General features: G+C 62.3%; 1 protein-coding gene across 1 annotated transcript; it reads right to left on the reverse strand.

The window, feature by feature from the left end:
• Window positions 1-688: 688 nt before the first annotated feature.
• On the reverse strand, window positions 689-14,026 carry LRRC18 (leucine rich repeat containing 18). Its single transcript, XM_075610258.1, has 3 exons — window positions 13,337-14,026; window positions 10,138-10,346; window positions 689-1,930 (listed from the first exon to the last, which is right to left on the reverse strand). The coding sequence occupies exons 2-3, from the start codon at window positions 10,146-10,148 to the stop codon at window positions 1,153-1,155; spliced, it is 789 nt and encodes a 262-aa protein (XP_075466373.1). The 5' UTR covers window positions 10,149-10,346; window positions 13,337-14,026; the 3' UTR covers window positions 689-1,152.
• Window positions 14,027-16,473: the final 2,447 nt, after the last annotated feature.

Consider the following 16,473-nt stretch of genomic DNA (forward strand, 5'->3'; position numbering starts at 1 on the left):
ACCCTCCCCGGGACCCCACCCCCGGGACCCTCCCCGAGACCTCTCCCCGGGACCCCTCCCCGGGACCCCACCCCCGGGACCCTCCCCGAGACCCTCCCCGAGACTCTCCCCGGGACCCTCCCCCGGGACTCCTCCCCGAGACCCCTCCCCGGGACCCCACCCCCGGGACCCTCCCCGAGACCCCTCCCCGGGACCCCTCCCCGAGACCCCTCCCCGGGACCCTCCCCGAGACCCCTCCCCGGGACCCCACCCCCGGGACCCTCCCCGAGACCCTCCACAAAGACCCTCCCCGGGACCCCTCCCCGGGACCCTTCCCCAAGACCCCGCCCCGGGACCCCTCCCCGGGACCCCACCCCTGGGACCCTCCCCGAGACCCCTCCCCGGAACCCCACCCCCGGGACCCCTCCCCGGGACCCCACCCCCTGGACCCCTCCCCGAGACCCTCCCCGGGACCCCTCCCGGGACCCTTCCCCGGGACCCCTCCCGGGTACCCTCCCCGGGACCCTTCCCCGGGACCCCTCCCCGGGACCCTTCCCCGAGACCCCTCCCCGGGACCCTTCCCCGGATACCCTCCCCGACAGTGTTAACAGTGTTTTGCCGCGACGGTCGCAGTGTTTTGCCGCGACGGTCGCAGCGTTTTGCCGCGACGGTCGCAGCGTTTTGCCGCGACGGGCGCAGCGTTTTGCCACGACGGGCGCAGTGTTTTGCCGCGACGGGCGCCGTGTTGTACCAAGGTGCGCACAATACAAGTAGGGTTGAAATGACGCAGGCTCACATGCACCCCTGACACAGCTGGAGCTTCTGTGGGGTCCCGGGTCCCCCAGACACACACAACCCCACCGGCTCCTTCAGCCGAGAATAACGAGCACAAGGCAGGTTTGTGGCAATGTCAGGTTTATGGGGTCAGGATATCACTTGTAGGTGGGAGACTGTCACTCCCACCTCCCTGCTCCATCCTGTCCTCCCTCTCGCTTTTTCCTCCCCCTTTATCTCAGCCCCTCTTCTTTCTCTCCCTCTTCCTTTCCCTCCCATCTACACCTTTACTCCATCTTTTTTGCATCCTTTTCTTTCTCTCTCCCACTCTCCTCTCCATCACCGCCCCGTTTTCCTTTTCTCCTCTTCTCCCTCCCCTCCCTCCTCTCCCTCCTCTCTTCACCTCCACTCTGCCTGGCTTTCTTTGGCCGTGGAGTTTGGGGTCACCAGGTTGGTGAAGATGGACCTCCTCATTACGGGGGTGACCATGCTTTTCAGATTGCTCATCTTGTTCTTCTCCTCTTGGCACTTGGCCGCACAGGGGCTGCACAGGTCCTTCTCGTTTACAAGGCAAAGCGCCTCCACCCTGCGGATGGTCTCCTGCTCCTCGGCCTCCAACTCCTCATCCGTGGCCGGGATGGGGTTCCGCTTGGCGTTGAGCTTCTTGAGTTTGGGCAGTTGTAGGATGCTGGTGGGCACCGAGGTGAGGTGGTTGTCAAACAGACCCACCTCCTTGAGCTCTTTCAGGGCCCCCAGAGTGGTGGGCAGCATGTTGATGAAGTTGAGACCTAGGTTGAGTTGGCGGAGGTTCTTCAGTTGGCTCAGCTCCATGGGGAGGCCCTTCGTGGTCAGCTTGTTGTTGGAGACGTTGAGGTGCAGTAGCGCCTGCAGCTCGCCGATGGACTCTGGCAGCTTCTCAATGAGGTTACTGTGAAGGTCCAACAAGCGCAGGTTCTGGAAGCGCTGGATCCAGTCTGGCACCTTGCGCAGCTGATTGCGGCTCAGGTCCAGCTCTTCTACGTCGCTTAGCTTCAGCAGGCACTTGGGCATGGCGGCGATGCCCATCTTGGAGAGGTCCAGCCGGCGCTTGCCATCGAACGTGAGCCGGATGGCGTTCTTGGCTATTTTCAGGGTGATTTTCTTGCCCTTGGGGCCTCCTTTGCCTTTCGCCATCTTCCTGCAATGAAAAGGCAAACTCAGGGGAGGCTTCACAGGCCCCAAACCGCGTATTCATTCATCAGTGACACAATAAGGATCAGAATTATTAATAAGCGCCATCTAGGGACCTGAGGCATGTTGCAGGGTGTAAACCACGGTGCAGTGGTTGGAGTGGCAAAGCAAAAAGTAGTGGTACTGTGTCTGTATTCAAGAAATGTGAGAACTGTTGAATACCGTGGTAAAGCTCTTAATCTAATTTGGAATGATAGCAAGCCACACAGGTCTCTTCTTCACATGTACAGAGCTTTCCAAACCACACAGGTCTCTTCATCACATGTACAGTTTTCCAAACCTCACAGGTCTCTTTTTCACATGTACAGAACTTTCCAAACAGAGCAGGGTGACACAGCATGAGGACAGAGCAGGGTGACACGGCGTGAGGACAGAGCAGGGTGACACGGCGTGAGGACAGAGCAGGGTGACACGGCGTGAGGACAGAGCAGGGTGACACGGCGTGAGGACAGAGCAGGGTGACACGGCGTGAGGACAGAGCAGGGTGACACGGCGTGAGGACAGAGCAGGGTGACATGACGTGAGGACAGAGCAGGGTGACAGGGCGTGAGGACAGAGCAGGGTGACACGGCGTGAGGACAGAGTAGGGTGGCATGGCGTGAGGACAGAGCAGGGTGACACGGCGTGAGGACAGAGCAGGGTGACACGACGTGAGGACAGAGCAGGGTGACAGGGCGTGAGGACAGAGCAGGGTGACACGGCATTGGGACAGAGCAGGGTGACACGGCGTGAGGACAGAGCAGGGTGACACGGCGTGAGGACAGAGCAGGGTGACAGGGCGTGAGGACAGAGCAGGGTGACACTGCGTGAGGACAGAGCAGGGTGACAGGGCGTGAGGACAGAGCAGGGTGACACGGCGTTGGGACAGAGCAGGGTGACACGGCGTGAGGACAGAGCAGGGTGACAGGGCGTGAGGACAGAGCAGGGTGACGGGGCGTGAGGACAGAGCAGGGTGACACTGCGTGAGGACAGAGCAGGGTGACAGGGCGTGAGGACAGAGCAGGGTGACAGGGCGTGAGGACAGAGCAGGGTGACGGGGCGTGAGGACAGAGCAGGGTGACACTGCGTGAGGACAGAGCAGGGTGACAGGGCGTGAGGACAGAGCAGGGTGACACGGCGTGAGGACAGAGCAGGGTGACACGGCGTGAGGACAGAGCAGGGTGACACGGCGTGAGGACAGAGCAGGGTGACAGGGCGTGAGGACAGAGCAGGGTGACAGGGCGTGAGGACAGAGCAGGGTGACACGGCGTGAGGACAGAGCAGGGTGACGGGGCGTGAGGACAGAGCGCGGTGACCGGCGTGAGGACAGCAGGGTGACACGGCGTGAGGACAGATCAGGGTGACACGGCGTGAGGACAGAGCAGGGTGACACTGCGTGAGGACAGAGCAGGGTGACACTGCGTGAGGACAGAGCAGGGTGACACTGCGTGAGGACAGAGCAGGGTGACACGGCGTTGGGACAGAGCAGGGTGACACGGCGTGAGGACAGAGCAGGGTGACACTGCGTGAGGACAGAGCAGGGTGACACGGCGTGAGGACAGAGCAGGGTGACACTGCGTGAGGACAGAGCAGGGTGACACTGCGTGAGGACAGAGCAGGGTGACACGGCGTGAGGACAGAGCAGGGTGACACGGCGTGAGGACAGAGCAGGGTGACTCGGCGTGAGGACAGAGCAGGGTGACTCGGCGTGAGGACAGAGCAGGGTGATGAGGACAGAGCAGAGTGACAGGGCGTGAGGACAGAGCAGGGTGACAGGGCGTGAGGACAGAGCAGGGTGACACGGCGTGAGGACAGAGCAGGGTGACGGGGCGTGAGGACAGAGCGCGGTGACCGGCGTGAGGACAGCAGGGTGACACGGCGTGAGGACAGATCAGGGTGACACGGCGTGAGGACAGAGCAGGGTGACACTGCGTGAGGACAGAGCAGGGTGACACTGCGTGAGGACAGAGCAGGGTGACACTGCGTGAGGACAGAGCAGGGTGACACGGCGTTGGGACAGAGCAGGGTGACACGGCGTGAGGACAGAGCAGGGTGACACTGCGTGAGGACAGAGCAGGGTGACACGGCGTGAGGACAGAGCAGGGTGACACTGCGTGAGGACAGAGCAGGGTGACACTGCGTGAGGACAGAGCAGGGTGACACGGCGTGAGGACAGAGCAGGGTGACACGGCGTGAGGACAGAGCAGGGTGACTCGGCGTGAGGACAGAGCAGGGTGACTCGGCGTGAGGACAGAGCAGGGTGACTCGGCGTGAGGACAGAGCAGGGTGACACGGCGTGAGGACAGAGCACGGTGACAGGGCGTGAGGACAGAGCACGGTGACCCGGCGTGAGGACAGAGCAGGGTGACAGGGCGTGAGGACAGAGCAGGGTGACACGGCGTGAGGACAGAGTAGGGTGACGAGGCGTGAGGACAGAGCAGGGTGACAGGGCGTGAGGACAGAGCAGGGTGACACGGCGTGAGGACAGAGCAGGGTGACAGGGCGTGAGGACAGAGCAGGGTGACACGGCGTGAGGACAGAGTAGGGTGACGAGGCGTGGAGGACAGAGCAGGGTGACTCGGCATGAGGACAGAGCAGGGTGACACGGCGTGAGGACAGAGCAGGGTGACAGGGCGTGAGGACAGAGCAGGGTGACACGGCGTGAGGACAGAGCAGGGTGACACGGCGTGAGGACAGAGCAGGGTGACAGGGCGTGAGGACAGAGCAGGGTGACACTGCGTGAGGACAGAGCAGGGTGACACGGCGTGAGGACAGAGCAGGGTGACACGGCGTGGGGACAGAGCAGGGTGACACGGCGTGAGGACAGAGCAGGGTGACACGGCGTGAGGACAGAGCAGTGTAACTCGGCGTGGGGACAGAGCAGGGTGACAGGGCGTGAGGACAGAGCAGGGTGACACGGTGTGAGGACAGAGCAGGGTGACACGGCGTGAGGACAGAGCAGGGTGACACGGCGTGAGGACAGAGCAGTGTAACTCGGCGTGGGGACAGCAGGGTGACACGGTGTGAGGACAGAGCAGAGTGACAGGGCGTGAGGACAGAGCAGAGTGACAGGGCGTGAGGACAGAGCAGGGTGACACTGCGTGAGGACAGAGCAGAGTGACAGGGCGTGAGGACAGAGCAGGGTGACACGGCGTGAGGACAGAGCAGGGTGACAGGGCATGAGGACAGAGCAGGGTGACACGGCGTGAGGACAGAGCAGGGTGACACGGCGTGAGGACAGAGCAGGGTGACACGGCGTGAGGACAGAGCAGGGTGACACGGCGTGAGGACAGAGCAGGGTGACACGGCGTGAGTACAGAGCAGGGTGACACGGCGTGAGGACAGAGCAGGGTGACAGGGCGTGAGGACAGAGCAGGGTGACAGGGCGGGAGGACAGAGCAGGGTGACACTGCGTGAGGACAGAGCAGGGTGGCACGGCGTGAGGACAGAGCAGGGTGACACGGCGTGAGTACAGAGCAGGGTGACACGGCGTGAGTACAGAGCAGGGTGACACGGCGTGAGGACAGAGCAGGGTGACAGGGCGTGAGGACAGAGCAGGGTGACAGGGCGTGAGGACAGAGCAGGGTGACAGGGCGTGAGGACAGAGCAGGGTGACAGGGCGTGAGGACAGAGCAGGGTGACAGGGCGTGAGGACAGAGCAGGGTGACAGGGCGGGAGGACAGAGCAGGGTGACAGGGCGGGAGGACAGAGCAGGGTGACACGGCGTGGGGACAGAGCAGGATGGGGGTGGGGGGGGCCTGAGATTGCCCTCGGGGTGGGTGTCTGTGTATTGTTGCGCCTGAGTAGGTGTGCCCCAGAGCGCAGCGTCCTTTGATGTAGCATCTTGTGTCCTTACATTCCCCTCGGGTGCTAAACGTTCTCATTAATCATCCGACAGACAGAGGGAGGGAGGCGCGAACGGAGGCGTCACCACAGCCACGGAAACGCTGCATGTCCCGCGCAGGCGCGGAGAGAACGGCAGCGCTGGGGTTAATGGGTTAAATCTCCGCGGCTGATATCAGCAATATAATAACAGGCAGGGTCCGTCTGCCGGGAACGCAGGCAAACAATGGGCAAATATGTATGTTTCTATCTACAGGGGGTGACTGCCAGTCCTGTTTGCAGCCCCCCACATACAGTGTGCGGGCTTCCTCTGCTTGTATAATGGGTCATTGGGACAGAGCAGGCGCGGACAACGCCGGTCCCCAAGGGCCACCAACAGGTCAGGTGTTAGGGATATCCCTGCTTCAGCACAGGTGGCTGCATGTCAGTCGTGCTGAAGCAGGGATATCCTGAAACCTGACCTGTTGGTGGCCCTTGAGGACTGGAGTTGGCCGCCCCTGGGATAATAATAATAATGGCGCAGGATAAGGGAGAGATAAGGGCACTGGCATGCATCCCACTTCAGGTTCCAGCGTCTCCGGGCGTCTCCGGGCGTCTCCGGGCGTCTCCGGGACAGACTCGTGTTATTCTGAGAGTTTGGTCCTGCCGGCCCCGCCAACTCTTTGCTAGTGTGCCAGAAACTGGTCTTTGATGTGGGAGGATCAGCGCTGAGGCTGTGTATGTGTGTAAGAAGGTGTTGTTGGGGGAGGAGGGGTATTGGGCCTCTCGGAATAGGACTGCAGGGCTGTATAAGGGGGTCCGTGTCAGGGAAGGGGGGCAGCCAGAGTCTCTCTGCAGTTCTCTCCAGCAGCCACGTAGTTAAGGGTAACAGAGCGGTGCTGATCTAATGAAGTAATTAGCGCTGGGTTCCGGCTCCCACGGGGGGGCGCTCTGTGACCCCGTCACAGGAGGAAGTTACAATGACAAAGGAACCCCCCCCCCCCCCCCCCCATAACACCGCTGTGCATAAGAGGGGGACCCCCCATAACACCGCTATGCATAAGAGGGGACCCCCATAACACCGCTATGCATAAGAGGGGACCCCCCCCCATAACACCGCTATGCATAAGTGGGGACCCCCATAACACCGCTATGCATAAGAGGGGACCCCCATAACACCGCTGTGCATAAGAGGGGGACCCCCCATAACACCGCTATGCATAAGAGGGGACCCCCCATAACACCGCTATGCATAAGAGGGGACCCCCATAACACCACTATGCATAAGAGGGGACCCCCCATAACACTGCTATGCATAAGAGGGGACCCCCATAACACCGCTATGCATAAGAGGGGACCCCCCATAACATTGCTATGCATACGAGGGGACCCCCATATCACCGCTATGCATAAGAGGGGACCCCCCATAACACAGCTATGCATAAGAGGTGACCCCCCATAACACCGCTATGCATAAGAGGGGACCCCCCATAACACCGCTATGCATAAGAGGGGACCCCCCATAACACTGCTATGCATAAGAGGGGACCCCCATAACACCGCTATGCATAAGAGGGGACCCCCCATAACACAGCTATGCATAAGAGGGGACCCCCCATAACACCGCTATGCATAAGAGGGGACCCCCATAACACCGCTATGCATAAGAGGGGACCCCCCATAACACTGCTATGCATAAGAGGGGACCCCCCCCATACCCCCGCTATGCATAAGAGGGGACCCCCCATAACACCGCTATGCATAAGAGGGGACCCCCCCATACCCCCGCTATGCATAAGAGGGGACCCCCCATAACACTGCTATGCATAAGAGGGGACCCCCATAACACCGCTATGCATAAGAGGGGACCCCCCATAACACCGCTATGCATAAGAGGGGACCCCCCATAACACCACTATGCATAAGAGGGGACCCTCATAACACCGCTATGCATAAGAGGGGACCCCCCATAACACCGCTATGCATAAGAGGGGACCCCCATAACACCGCTATGCATAAGAGGGGGCCCCCATAACACCGCTATGCATAAGAGGGCCCCCCCATAACACCGCTATGCATAAGAAGGGACCCCCCATAACACCGCTATGCATAAGAGGGGGCCCCCATAACACCGCTATGCATAAGAGGGGGCCCCCATAACACCGCTATGCATAAGAGGGGACCCCCCCTAACACCACTATGCATAAGAGGGGACCCCCCCCATAACACCGCTATGCATAAGAGGGGACCCCCCATAATACCGCTATGCATAAGAGGGGACCCCCCCCATAACACCGCTATGCATAAGAGGGGACCCCCCATAACACTGCTATGCATAAGAGGGCCCCCCCCATAACACCGCTATGCATAAGAGGGGACCCCCATAACACCGCTATGCATAAGAGGGGACCCCCCATAACACCGCTCTGCATAAGAGGGGCCCCCCCATAACACCGCTATGCATAAGAGTGCCCCCCCATAACACCGCTATGCATAAGAGGGGACCCCCATACCACCGCTATGCATAAGAGGGGACCCCCCATAACACCGCTATGCATAAGAGGGGACCCCCCATAACACCGCTCTGCATAAGAGGGGACCCCCCCATACCCCCGCCCTGCTATGCATAAGAGGGGGGGGGGTGACTCCCTCTTACCCTGGATCACCGCCGCTGCTGCCCCCCTCTGTACCCCCCTGCACCCCGCTGCCCTGGGGGGGGTGACTCCCTCTTACCCCGGTCACTGCCGCTGCTGCCCGCCTCTGTGACTCTGTAACCTGGTAACGAGCCTGGGAGATCGTTAGCAGAAAGGGATAAGATGCAGAGTCATGGGAAGAGAGCGAGGGGGAGACAGGGGGAGCGAGGGAGAGACAGGGGAGCGAGGGAGAGACAGGGGGAGCGAGGGAGAGACAGGGGGGGCGAGGGAGAGACAGGGGGAGCGAGGGAGAGACAGGGAGCGAGGGAGAGACAGGGGGAGCGAGGGAGAGACGGGGGGAGCGAGGGAGAGACGGGGGGAGCGAGGGAGAGACGGGGGGAGCGAGGGGGAGACAGGGGGAGCGAGGGAGAGACAGGGAGCGAGGGAGAGACGAGGGGAGCGGGGGAGAGACAGGGGGAGCGAGAGAGAGACAGCGGGAGCGAGAGAGAGACAGGGGGGAGAGAGAGACAACGGGGGAGAGAGAGACAACGGGAGCGAGAGAGAGACAACGGGAGCGAGAGAGAGACAACGGGGGAGAGAGAGACAACGGGAGCGAGAGAGACAGCGGGAGCGAGAGAGAGACAGCGGGAGCGAGAGAGAGACAGCGGGAGCGAGAGAGAGACAGCGGGAGCGAGAGAGAGACAGGGGGAGCGAGTGACAGAGAGAGAGAGAGAGGGACACGCGTGGCTGCTATAGGGGCTCTGCCTCTGCCCGTGTGCTGGGAGGGAACCCTCGTGTATACAGTCAGTTTCTGTGTGCGCATGTATGTGACATGTCATCACACGTCCTGTTTGTGATGTCGGTGTGCCCTGTGCACCCTGGTGACACTGCGCGCCCCGGTATCACTGCGTGTCCCTCCCGGTAACACTGCGCGTCCCTCCCGGTAACACCGCACATCCTGTTAACACCGCGCGTCCCTCCCGGTAACACCATCCCTCCCGGTAACACCGCACATCCCGGTAACACCGCGCGTCCCTCCCGGTAACACCGCACATCCCGGTAACACTGCGCATCCCTCCCGGTAACACCGCACATCCTGGTAACACCGCGCGTCCCTCCCGGTAACACCGCACATCCTGGTAACACTGCGCATCCCTCCCGGTAACACCGCACATCCTGGTATCACTGCGCGTCCCTCCCGGTAACACTGCGCGTCCCTCCCGGTAACACCGCGCGTCCCTCCCGGTAACACCGCGCGTCCCTCCCGGTAACACCGCGCGTCCCTCCCGGTAACACCGCGCGTCCCTCCCGGTAACACCGCGCGTCCCTCCCGGTAACACTGCGCGTCCCTCCCGGTAACACCGCGCGTCCCTCCCGGTAACACCGCGCGTCCCTCCCGGTAACACAGCGTGTCCCTCCCGGTAACACCGCGCGTCCCTCCCGGTAACACCGCACGTCCCGGTAACACCGCGCGTCCCTCCCGGTAACACCGCGCGTCCCTCCCGGTAACACCGCGCGTCCCTCCCGGTAACACCGCGCGTCCCTCCCGGTAACACCGCGCGTCCCTCCCGGTAACACCGCGCGTCCCTCCCGGTAACACCGCGCGTCCCTCCCGGTAACACCGCGCGTCCCTCCCGGTAACACCGCACATCCCGGTAACACCGCGCGTCCCTCCCGGTAACACCGCACGTCCCGGTAACACCGCGCATCCCCTTCTCACCGCTTAGCCATGGCTGCAGGTGCTGCTGTCTCAGAGCGGGGCTGAGAGGTGACTGGGTTTTTGGCTGGCTGTGGGGGGGTTCAGCACCTCACATAAGCATAGTCTGGGGGCGCAGGCTCTTACCACCTCCTGCCCCCCCGTCCCCCACCACTCTGTCCTCGGCAGAAGAACTGACACTCTGCTCTGGAGCTCTGTGAGGTCAGCAAGTTCTAGAAGAAAAAAGAAAACCAGAGAAAGATTTGTAAAATAGCCAACAATACCCCAACTAGGGGCAAATATCCAGCCCTTAACACCCCAACCAAAAGAACCTAGCCACGCCCATACAAGGGCAAATCACTGGGCCCAACTACCCCCATAGGGGCAATAACAGGCCCTAATGCCACGTAACTGGAATCATTAATAGAAGTCTGGCTGAGCCCGGCCACATGAAATCGTTGCCCTCATGTCTGGCCTGAGACCTTTCTCCCTGCCCCTCGCCCGTGGAATACCCCTCCCCTCGATATCCGCCACGCTAGCGCCCCCTGCAGATGCACTTCCCACAACACCCTCCCACCGACACACGGCTTAGACCAGGGGTGCCGAAGTCCTCAAGGGCCACCAAACAGGTCAGGTCTTCAGGTTATCCCTGCTTCAGCTCAATCAGTGGCTCGGTGGAAGACTGCAGCACCTGTGCTGAAGCAGGGATATCCTGAAAACCTGAGCTGTTGGTGGCACTTGAGGACTGGAGTTGGCCAGCCCTGACTTAGATTGTCAGCCCTTTGGGACAGGAGCTGCGTGTGCTGCTATGTTTGGAGCGCTTATTCCGTGTGTATTGCATGTAATATGATTTAGTAGCGTGTGGTAGGGCGGTACAGACACGGACGGCACTACACATACAGAATATGAAAGCGATCAGCGCTGTTTGTGTTTTTATCGCCCGCGGGAACCACGGAGCGCTGAATCTCACGCCACGTTCCCGTTAGTTGTGTGAATAACATCAGCTGGCGCTATAAATACGCTATACAAAAAATAATCCCCCCGGGACTGGAGCTTCCCACCGAGGGGGGGTGAGTATCACTGTGGGGGGCATTGTGGGGCTGTTGCTGTAACCCCCCCCCCCCCCTGCCGGAGGGGCAAATACACCGTCTGTTTCACTGGCAGCGACACTAAAACGCAGCACCCTCTACTGCCCAGAGAGACACTCGTGCCCGAGACATTCTTACTGGGCCTCTCCGTGTCTGTCTCTCTGTGCGTCTCTCACGGGTCTCTCCGTGTCTGTCTCTCTGTGCGTCTCTCACGGGTCTCTCCGTGTCTGTCTCTCTGTGCGTCTCTCACGGGTCTCTCTGTCTGCGTCTCTCACGGGCCTCTCTGTGTCTGTCTCTCTGTCTGCGTCTCTCACGGGTCTCTCTGTGCGTCTCTCTGTGTCTGTCTCTCTGTCTGCGTCTCTCACGGGTCTCTCTGTGTCTGTCTCTCTTTGCGTCTCTCACGGGTCTCTCTGTGTCTGTCTCTCTGTGCGTCTCTCACGGGTCTCTCTGTGCGTCTCTCACGGGTCTCTCTGTGTCTCTCTCACGGGTCTCTGTGCCTCTCTCACGGGTCTCTGTGCCTCTCTCACGGGTCTCTGTGCCTCTCTCACGGGTCTCTCTGTGCCTCTCTCACGGGTCTCTGTGCCTCTCTCACGGGTCTCTGTGTGCGTCTCTCACGGGTCTCTCTGTGCGTCTCTCACGCGTCTCTCTGTGCGTCTCTCACGCGTCTCTCTGTGCGTCTCTCACGGGTCTCTGTGCCTCTCTCACGGGTCTCTGTGCCTCTCTCACGGGTCTCTGTGTGCGTCTCTCACGGGTCTCTCTGTGTCTCTCTCACGGGTCTCTCTGTGCGTCTCTCACGGGTCTCTGTGTGTGTCTCTCACGGGTCTCTCTGTGCGTCTCTCACACGTCTCTCTGTGCGTCTCTCACGGGTCTCTCTGTGTCTGTCTCTCTGTGCGTCTCTCACGGGTCTCTCTGTGTCTCTCTCACGGGACTCTCTGTGCGTCTCTCACGGGACTCTCTGTGCGTCTCTCTGTGCGTCTCTCACGGGTCTCTCTGTGTCTGTCTCTCTGTGCGTCTCTCACGGGACTCTCTGTGCGTCTCTCACGGGTCTCTCTGTGCGTCTCTCACGCGTCTCTCTGTGCGTCTCTCACGGGTCTCTGTGTGCGTCTCTCATGGGTCTCTCTGTGCGTCTCTCACACGTCTCTCTGTGCGTCTCTCACGGGTCTCTCTGTGTCTCTCTCACGGGTCTCTCTGTGCGTCTCTCACGGGTCTCTCTGTGCGTCTCTCACGGGTCTCTCTGTGCGTCTCTCACGGTTCTCTCTGTGCGTCTCTCACGGTCTCTGTGCGTCTCTCACGGGTCTCTCTGTGCGTCTCTCACGGGCCTCTCTGTTTGTCTCTCACCGGTCTCTCTGTGTCTGTCTCTCTGTGCGTCTCTCATGGGTCTCTCTGTGCGTCTCTCACGGGTCTCTCTGTGTCTGTCTCTCTGTGCGTCTCTCACCGGTCTCTCTGTGCGTCTCTCACCGGTCTCTCTGTGTCTCTCTCACGGGTCTCTCTGTGTCTCTCTCACGGGTCTCTCTGTGTCTGTCTCTCTGTGCGTCTCTCACCGGTCTCTCTGTGCGTCTCTCACGGGTCTCTCTGTGTGTCTCTCACGGGTCTCTCTGTGCGTCTCTCACGGGTCTCTGTGCGTCTCTCACGGGTCTCTCTGTGCGTCTCTCTGTGCGTCTCTCACGGGTCTCTCTGTGCGTCTCTCACGGGTCTCTCTGTATGTCTCTCACCGGTCTCTCTGTGTCTGTCTCTCTGTCTGCGTCTCTCACGGGTCTCTCTGTGCGTCTCTCACCGGTCTCTCTGTGTCTGTCTCTCTGTGTCTCTCTCACGGGTCTCTCTGTGTCTCTCTCACGGGTCTCTCTGTGTCTCTCTCACGGGTCTCTCTGTGCGTCTCTCACGGGTCTCTCTGTGCGTCTCTCACGGGTCTCTCTGTGTGTCTCTCACGGGTCTCTGTGCGTCTCTCACGGGTCTCTCTGTGCGTCTCTCATGGGTCTCTCTGTGCGTCTCTCACGGGTCTCTCTGTGTGTCTCTCACCGGTCTCTCTGTGTCTGTCTCTCTGTCTGCGTCTCTCACGGTTCTCTCTGTGCGTCTCTCACGGGTCTCTCTGTGCCTCTCTCATAGTTGTTGGTCTGTGTCTCTCATGGGTCTCTTACTGTGTGTCTCTCATGGGTCTCTCACGAGTCTCTCTCTGTCTCTCACGGGTGGGACAGTCTCTCGGCTGCTCCGGTTGGGGCTGTCTCTCGGCTGCTCCGGTTGGGGCTGTCTCTCGGCTGCTCCGGTTAGGGCTGTCTCTCGGCTGCTCCGGTTGGGGCTGTCTCTCGGCTGCTCCGGTTGGGGCTGTCTCTTGGCTGCTCCAGTTGGGGCTGTCTCTCGGCTGCTCCAGTTGGGGCTGTCTCTCGGCTGCCCCGGTTGGGGCTGTCTCTCGGCTGCCCCGGTTGGGACAGTCTCTCGGCTGCTCCGGTTGGGGCTGTCTCTCGGCTGCTCCGGTTGGGGCTGTCTCTCGGCTGCTCCAGTTGGGGCTGTCTCTCGGCTGCTCCGGTTGGGGCTGTCTCTCGGCTGCTCCGGTTGGGGCTGTCTCTTGGCTGCTCCAGTTGGGGCTGTCTCTCGGCTGCTCCAGTTGGGGCTGTCTCTTGGCTGCTCCGGTTGGGGCTGTCTCTCGGCTGCTCCAGTTGGGGCTGTCTCTTGGCTGCTCCGGTTGGGGCTGTCTCTCGGCTGCTCCGGTTGGGGCTGTCTCTCGGCTGCTCTGGTTGGGGCTGTCTCTTGGCTGCTCCGGTTGGGGCTGTCTCTCGGCTGCCCCGGTTGCTATAAACGAAAGTTGTTGTTAAGAGGCCTGTGTGTAGGGCTCGTCCAAACACAAAGCTTGTGAACACAGTGTGAATACAAACACACACGCGCACACGCACGCGCGCACACGCACGCGCGCACACGCACACACGCACACTTCCCCACAGGCTCGCGCACTCTAACCAGATACATCTCTTTAAGAGAGACTTGACCCTCTCACCAGACTGAGGAGTGTGAGGGGAAGTGTGAGGGAGAGCGGGGTGTGTGAGGGAGAGCGGGGGAGTGTGAGGGAGAGCGGGGGAGTGTGAGGGAGAGCGGGGGAGTGTGAGGGAGAGCGGGGGAGTGTGAGGGAGAGCGGGGGAGTGTGAGGGAGAGCGGGGGAGTGTGAGGGAGAGCGGGGGAGTGTGAGGGAGAGCGGGGGAGTGTGAGGGAGAGCGGGGGAGTGTGAGGGAGAGCGGGGGAGTGTGAGGGAGAGCGGGGGAGTGTGAGGGAGAGCGGGGGAGTGTGAGGGAGAGCGGGGGAGTGTGAGGGAGAGCGGTGGAGTGTGAGGGAGAGCGGTGGAGTGTGAGGGAGAGCGGGGGAGTGTGAGGGAGAGCGGGGGAGTGTGAGGGAGAGCGGGGGAGTGTGAGGGGGAGCGGGGGAGTGTGAGGGGGAGCGGGGGAGTGTGAGGGGGAGCGGGGGAGTGTGAGGGGGAGCGGGGGAGTGTGAGAGGGAGCAGGGGAGTAGCGGGGGAGTGAGGGAGAGGGGGGGAGTGTGAGAGGGAGCAGGGGAGTAGCGGGGGAGTGTGAGGGGGAGCGGGGGAGTGTGAGGGGTAGCGGGGGAGTGTGAGGGGTAGCGGGGGAGTGTGAGGGGTAGCGGGGGAGTGTGAGGGGTAGCGGGGGAGTGTGAGGGGTAGCGGGGGAGTGTGAGGGGTAGCGGGGGAGTGTGAGGGGTAGCGGGGGAGTGTGAGGGGTAGCGGGGGAGTGTGAGGGGTAGCGGGGGAGTGTGAGGGGTAACGGGGGAGTGTGAGGGGTAACGGGGGAGTGTGAGGGGTAGCGGGGGAGTGTGAGGGGTAGCGGGGGAGTGTGAGGGGTAGCGGGGGAGTGTGAGGGGTAACGGGGGAGTGTGAGGGGTAACGGGGGAGTGTGAGGGGTAACGGGGGAGTGTGAGGGGTAACGGGGGAGTGTGCGGGGGAGCGTGAGGGGTAGCGGGGGAGCGTGAGGGGTTGATGGGGAGCGTGAGGGGTAGCGGGGGAGCGTGAGGGGTAGCGGGGGAGCGTGAGGGGTAGCGGGGAAGCGTGAGGGGTAGCGGGGGAGCGTGAGGGGTTGATGGGGAGCGTGAGGGGTAGCGGGGGAGCGTGAGGGGTAGCGGGGGAGCGTGAGGGGTTGATGGGGAGCGTGAGGGGTAGCGGGGGAGCGTGAGGGGGGAGCGGGGGAGCGTGAGGGGTAGCGGGGGAGCGTGAGGGGTTGCGGGGGAGAGTGAGGGGTAGCGGGGGAGCGTGAGGGGTAGCGGGGGAGCGTGAGGGGTAGCGGGGGAGCGTGAGGGGTAGCGGGGGAGCGTGAGGGGTAGCGGGGGAGTGTGAGGGGTAACGGGGGAGCGTGAGGGGTAACGGGGGAGCGTGAGGGATAGCGGGGGAGTGTGAGGGGTAGCGGGGGAGTGTGAGGGGTAGCGGGGGAGTGTGAGGGGTAGCGGGGGAGTGTGAGGGGTAACGGGGGAGTGTGAGGGGTAACGGGGGAGTGTGAGGGGTAACGGGGGAGTGTGAGGGGTAACGGGGGAGTGTGCGGGGGAGCGTGAGGGGTAGCGGGGGAGCGTGAGGGGTTGATGGGGAGCGTGAGGGGTAGCGGGGGAGCGTGAGGGGTAGCGGGGGAGCGTGAGGGGTAGCGGGGAAGCGTGAGGGGTAGCGGGGGGAGCGTGAGGGGTTGATGGGGAGCGTGAGGGGGAGCGGGGGAGCGTGAGGGGTAGCGGGGGAGCGTGAGGGGTTGATGGGGAGCGTGAGGGGTAGCGGGGGAGCGTGAGGGGTAGCGGGGGAGCGTGAGGGGTAGCGGGGGAGCGTGAGGGGTTGCGGGGGAGAGTGAGGGGTAGCGGGGGAGCGTGAGGGGTAGCGGGGGAGCGTGAGGGGTAGCGGGGGAGCGTGAGGGGTAGCGGGGGAGCGTGAGGGGTAGCGGGGGAGCGTGAGGGGTAGCGGGGGAGCGTGAGGGGTAGCGGGGGAGCGTGAGGGGTAGCGGGGGAGCGTGAGGGGTAGCGGGGGAGCGTGAGGGGTAACGGGTAGAGTGTGAGGGGTAGCGGGGGAGTGTGAGGGGTAACGGGGAGTGTGAGGGGTAACGGGGAGTGTGAGGGGTAACGGGGAGTGTGAGGGGTAGCGGGGGAGTGTGAGGGGTAGCGGGGGAGTGTGAGGGGTAACGGGTAGAGTGTGAGGGGTAGCGGGGGAGTGTGAGGGGGAGTGTGAGGGGTAGCGGGGGAGTGTGAAGGGGAGTGTGAGGGGGGGCGTGGGAGTGTGAGGGGGGGCGTGGGAGTGTGAGGGGGAGTG

Source organism: Ascaphus truei, chromosome 8 (genome assembly GCF_040206685.1).
Source record: "Ascaphus truei isolate aAscTru1 chromosome 8, aAscTru1.hap1, whole genome shotgun sequence".
NCBI lineage: Eukaryota > Metazoa > Chordata > Amphibia > Anura > Ascaphidae > Ascaphus > Ascaphus truei.